Source organism: Notolabrus celidotus, chromosome 18 (assembly GCF_009762535.1).
Source record: "Notolabrus celidotus isolate fNotCel1 chromosome 18, fNotCel1.pri, whole genome shotgun sequence".
Lineage (NCBI taxonomy): Eukaryota > Metazoa > Chordata > Actinopteri > Labriformes > Labridae > Notolabrus > Notolabrus celidotus.
Window position 1 is genome coordinate 19,047,945 of NC_048289.1, and position 6,012 is coordinate 19,053,956.

The following is a 6,012-nucleotide window of genomic DNA, read 5'->3' on the forward strand; positions in this document are numbered from 1 at the left end:
TATTTGGCATTTCAGTTACAATACTGCAATAATTCAGGTGTGTGAGTCAAAATCGCGAAACACTGACGCCTAGTGTTCAGTTCTTGTAATTACATAACCAGAGTATTGCATAAGCATCTGAGACGTTGATCTAAAATTACATAAAACTGGTACCTTAGCAATCAGTAACATAAATGTAGAACAATATTATGTACTAACAGTTGACTATGAAGCATTTGCAATCATATAATTGAAAATCAAGTTTGCATATTTTTATTTGCACCCTATTCAATAAGTGTTTTATTAACCTTCCTGTTATATTCGTTTCTCTGGAACAGCAATAATGTTCTTGGGTCAATTTGACCCGGGGCATATTCAATTATCCAAAACTGTCAGAACCCCAAAAAATTCCAATACACACTTTTAAATCTAATTTTTAACTCTATTTCTAACCATTTAAGTCAAGATTTAGTCCATTGGTGTTCTTTAACTCTCACAGATCATGGTTTAATGAGGATAACTCACTTGTTTTACATTAAAATTAATGTTAAAACTTTTTTAATGTACATTGGAAAGCCCTAAATGTAAATACAATAGTTTTAAATTACATTGATTTTTGTTTATTTTATTTTAAATTTTGAATTTGTTATTTTTATGAAGTGATGTTGATAAATTAACACGACATCTCTTCTGTCACATGCTGCCCAGATTTTATGCTGCATTTAGCTAGTATGGAAGGCATTTATTGCCTAAAATAGACTTTAAATAGGGTCAATTTGACCCGCAACATAACAGGAGGGTTAATATAGTGTAATTCTGAGATTTAAAAACAACAATAATATAGATTTAGCATGGTTTTGGCATTGCATCTTTATTTGCATTATCACAAATTACAAAACACATCACGTACAACATCATCCCCTCATGGATAACAGTTAATTGACAAGAATTGTATCAAAATATACTGTTTTAAATTTGCTATGATATTTGCTAGATGTTACAATCATATATGATATTCTGAAAACAAAAATATAGGTGTTACATTCTTGACGCTGTAGTTGCAGTGTCTGAACTGCAGGAGGCAATGTCTGATTACAATTCTCATACTAAGAGTGGCTTAAGGCAACAAAAAGGACAGTTTTGAACCTTCTATTCTGTATCAAAAAAATAAAATGGATTCAATAGAAATATTTAGTTTATATGTTTGAGTCTATATATATTTTTCCTTTAAGAGTCTGCTTGATTATTTGTAAAGTAATAGAGAAGCACAACCAGGGCACAACCATACCTCACCTTAATCTTAATCATTAACATTTTAATCTGAGGATTAAGCTTGTCTCTTATAATTTAAATACCCTTTATCAATCATCTCCCACTTTCTACAACTTCACCTTTTAATCCTTCCTTGCCTTTGCAAAAAACACCCCGCTGACATCATCCACCCCCACCCTCATGTCCTGGGGCAGTGTATAAACCTCCAGCCTGATTAGGGTGAAACCACTTTCATTCAAACTAGCACAGACTTGGGCCTCGTTCAGTGGGACAACTGGGATCTTAACCCCGGGCCCCCCAAAGTAGTAACTCTCTCCGAGGGCCCCAATAAGCAGGAGGTGGCCACCAGGCCGCAGGAGCCTCCCAATGTGGCCCAGGGCCCGGTTGAAGGCAGGCAGGTCAGGGCTGACGCTCTCCAGGCAGAAGCAGGACACAAGACAGTCTGCCCCTTCAGAGGGAAGGGCATCGCTAGCCAGAGGCTGAGGGCGGTGCACGTCGATGGGGAGGATGTCGGTGATGACCTGACGTAGTTTGGCAGCTTTCTCTGTCCATGCTGAGGGTCTAGTAGAGACAAGTTGAAGAAAAGTAAATGCTGTACATCCACATTACAATATGATCCTGCACAAAATCTAGCCTACCGCTTTTCCAAAACAAATCCTATCATGTGCCGACACAGGACGGTCATATTTTAGGTGTGAATGAACAATTTGTTCGGCCCACAGCTATAGAAAAGGCATCTAAGGCTATGTTGGGTGGCCTGCTTAGCATTTTGGTCCAGATTGAAAATCAAATATAAGATCATAGTCCATCACATTTTTACAAGTTTATCTCATCTCATGGGATCGATTTTATATGAATTCCACGGATTTTCGTACACTGCAATCATGTACATTCCCCTGAGGATGTACAGTTTCATCACTTTGATGATCCCCTGACCTTTCATGCAGCTCAATAAAAACTGTATTATCTTTATTTATCTATTTCTACTTTGGTGAACAAAAGAGTTCTCATCTATTAACATACCTATCAGCATCAGCTGCTTTGGGTTAATAAGCTAATGCTTATATTACCTTGCTTACCATCAAATGTTGGTATTACTTACTACTCCAACAAAAACTGCAGCTTTCAGCCCGCGACCCCCAACATATTGGTGCCAAAGACTCGCAACCCCCACTGTCCCTCAAAGTGATTTAATGTGGCTTCTCTGGTCTGCAGAAATGTAACCTACCTATATGAACATGTGACTGTGTTTCCTGTGCTGTTATGAATTAACCTGCTGCTACTGATGCTTTTGATAATTAACTGTTCACTAACTCTAAACTTAGGAGTCATCTGGCAAAAAGAAAGGCAGAAAACTCATTACAGTTTCTATTTTCAAGGTTTTATTTCAAGTTTTGCAACTATTTTTGATGATATTTTTTTACTATAATGGGTCAAATGTATTATTTTTAGGTAACTTTTGTCATGCAACTTTTTTTTTGCATTTTTTTCAGTAATTCTTTGTTCACCACAAGTTAACAAATTATACATAAGTAGCAGAAAACCTACAAAGAGAAGAAAAAATGAATAATACAATAACAAAAAATAAAATAATAATAATAATAATGATAATAATAATAATAATAATGATAATAATAATGATGATAATAATAATAATAATAATAATAATAATAATAATAATAATAATAATAATAATAATAATAATAATAATAATAAAGAAATAATAATAATAAACTGTACAAACAAAAAGGAAGATAAACATAAGATAATAAGGTAAATAACAAAAAAAGGAATTATGATAATAATAAATATTGTTAGATAACTTTAAAAGATTCCTTCTGGAAGACAACTCACAACCCCCCATTTGTGTTTAGCATCCCAACACTTTGGGAACCCCTGCTCTAGGTAATGCTAATATGCTAAAGTAAGATAACAAACATGTATAATAACACTGATACCTTGTGTACTGTCACCATGTTTCCATCATTCGCTAACACTAGCATGCTTTTATTATGACAAGTTTGCTAGCAAAAGGTAAGCTCTTAATTTTAAGTTGAACCAAAAAAGTTGCTCACACTAATGCTCATATGATTAAGTAAGATGATACAAATGTAAATATCACCTTGCTTACTATCATGTTAGCATTACTTGCTGAAATCAGCATGCTTGCATTGTTGCTACTAGCAAATTCACCAGCAAAACTTTGCACTTGTGTTTTGTTTCACTTCACAGTTAGACTAGCTCAGGGGTCAGCAACCCACGGCTCCTTCATCCTTACGCTGTGGCTCCCAGTGGCTTTGGAAAATAAATGATGAGTAATCAATTTAAGTGTATTTTATTTTTGTTTGTTTTTGTGTTTTCTAAATTGTAGTTCTGAATTTGAAGATTATTTTGAACTTGTAACATTAAAATAAAAAGCAGCTTAATTTGTAAAAAATTTTGCTGCTCAAAATATGCATCACAATCTTCGAAATTCGAAATGTACTTTATATTGTTCAGTGAAATAGTGCGCTTAAAGAAAATACATATTTAAATTTTGTTTGACACTCCACTTCATGCTCTGATACACGAAGGATGATGGCACACAGCATTTTTGTTTTGTAGATGGATAATTTAAGTTCAGCTTTTTATGACATAAACCTTCCCAGCGTGTTTTTTCCCCCAGAGTTTGAAATGTTCAAAATGGTTTCTTTGCATATAGAAATAAAATTCAATTTTCTCTGTAGCACTTAATTGATTTCATAAGCAACACACTATAGTTTTTTATACATAGCATAAAGGTAGAAAAACAATATATGCACTGTTATCTTTATTTTAGATGTCAAAAAGGATTTGCGGCTCCTGTTTTCTTTTTTTGTGGAAACCGGGTCCAAAGGTTGTTGACCCCTGGACTAGTTAATGCTTCTATGATAAAGTAAGATATCTAATGTGGATAATGTTGATATGCTCACTGTCAACATGTTTTAATTACTTGCCTACATCAGCATGTTTGCTGCTAACAAGTTTGCTAGCAAAAAATTTGATCTTACTTTTAAGTTAAACTTCAGAGTCCCACAAGCATTGCTGTAGTTCTACACATCAATCTTTACATAAAGGTTGGTCTTAGAAAATGTCCTTGTGTCCCCTCTTATCAAATGGACTTCCCAAATCACTGAATTAGTCAGAGTGTAGTCATTTCCCATTGAGAGCCAGAATAAAACATGAGTTTTGATGATCCCCTAAAAAAATGACTGATCCATTTTTGAGATTGTGAAACTAATTATGAGGGGAAAGTGGCGTCTGTACAAAGAAAGTGACAGACAAGAAAGACACTCAACATTGTCATTAAAAAGAATCCTGTCAAGGTCTTTCATAAGAAGGAGGAATCGTTTCCTCCGAGTGCATAATGTACATATTGCATGCTAAACAACAAATTTCTGACATTACAAGCATGTTTTCAGATTGACTTTGGAGGGATGTTTCCTTACCGTCGTCCCTCCAGCTTGCAGACATGCTGCAGATAGGGTGTCCAGTCCAGACTGCAGCCTCCTTCATCCTGGAGCCAGTGCTTCAGTTCCTGCCGGTTGACCTCCAGGAAGTCTGTGAGGAGGACCTGGTTGAAGACCTCACAGCCGCTCAGCACCTGGTAGAGAGTAGGACCTGATCCTATGTCTACCAGTAGCTCACCACTCACATCGCCTGGAAAAGAAGAGGTACAGTAAAAGGTGAAAATGCAAACGCAAGATGGCTTTAGAGACTTCTTTTTCAGAATGCCTTTACCTTTATGCAGCTCAAGTATCAAATGTGTTTCCTTTGAATTTGAAATATTCATATAGAGAGAGACCACATCATTTAGAAACAGACCACAACAAGAAGACTGTGTCATCGCACTTTTGGGTTATGTCACACGATTTTTCTTCAATTTTCATCTTTAAATTAAAGAAAAGCAAGCTTTGGAATAAAGTTCAAATGATCAATAACCTCATTTCCTTACCTTCAGTGAAAGCTCTGTGCAGACATGCCAGTTTCCACGGCACAATGCTGTCCTTCCTCTCAAAATCTGCCCGTGGTGGAGTGTAGTTATACTGCAAATACGCTGCAGGATCAAATCTCTGATAGCAAGCTGCCATGGCTGCTACTCCTGTTTCTGTCCCTTTGTCTTCCATCTTTAGCACTCTACCTATAACCTCTGTTTAGAGCTCAGCCTTCAGGTGCAATGCTACTAGATCCATGGTCTTATATACCTGTGCATCTGTGTCATTATGTCTGTGCTCAGGGCAACTCTGAGCTACACTGACAGAGATAGCATCCTGTTTTTGGGCCCATGTTGCTGCCTGATAGCATTTGTTCTGTCCGTGTTCCCTTCCCCAAGGCACTGATACCATCAGATCTGGGGGCTTTCTCCAACACTAGACCCATTAATGGACTCCTCGCAGGGCTTTCAGGTCTTCCACCTGCCTCTCAGAGGCCCTCCATATCTCCACAATCATTCCACAGGGCCTGTTATATGCAAACAATAGAGCAAGCTTGTCCCAGGCAACCCAGTTCAAATGGAACAGATCTGTCACTAAAAAGCAAACAGGTTTATCTTTGTCTCTGTTTGACATTTTACTTCAGTGATGTTTGTATTAAGTGGCAGAGAGATGGAAAAGATGAGTCATGCAAGGAATAAGAAAGGTCTGCCTTAAGAGGTGGTATTAAATTATTGGCAAGGACAAACTGTTATTATTTTCTGCACTATAAAAACATTGTTCTTTAAAGCCTCAACCCCCCCCCAACATA

At 36.6% G+C, this 6,012-nt stretch overlaps 1 protein-coding gene across 1 annotated transcript; it reads right to left on the reverse strand.

Annotated features, from left to right (window-relative positions):
- Positions 1–829: 829 nt before the first annotated feature.
- LOC117830327 (phenylethanolamine N-methyltransferase) lies at positions 830–5,742 on the reverse strand. Its single transcript, XM_034708391.1, has 3 exons — positions 5,225–5,742; positions 4,719–4,929; positions 830–1,812 (listed from the first exon to the last, which is right to left on the reverse strand). The coding sequence occupies exons 1-3, from the start codon at positions 5,394–5,396 to the stop codon at positions 1,374–1,376; spliced, it is 822 nt and encodes a 273-aa protein (XP_034564282.1). The 5' UTR covers positions 5,397–5,742; the 3' UTR covers positions 830–1,373.
- Positions 5,743–6,012: the final 270 nt, after the last annotated feature.

Coding starts and splice junctions, on each gene's coding strand:
- LOC117830327 (XM_034708391.1), bottom strand. CDS start 5,396: ATGGAAGACAAAGGGACAGAAACAGGAGTAGCAGCCATGGCAGCTTGC. Junction 4,930..5,224: donor GCACAGAGCTTTCACTGAAG/GTAAGGAAATGA, acceptor CTTCTTTTCCAG/GCGATGTGAGTGGTGAGCTA. Junction 1,813..4,718: donor TGCAAGCTGGAGGGACGACG/GTAAGGAAACAT, acceptor TGTCTCTACTAG/ACCCTCAGCATGGACAGAGA.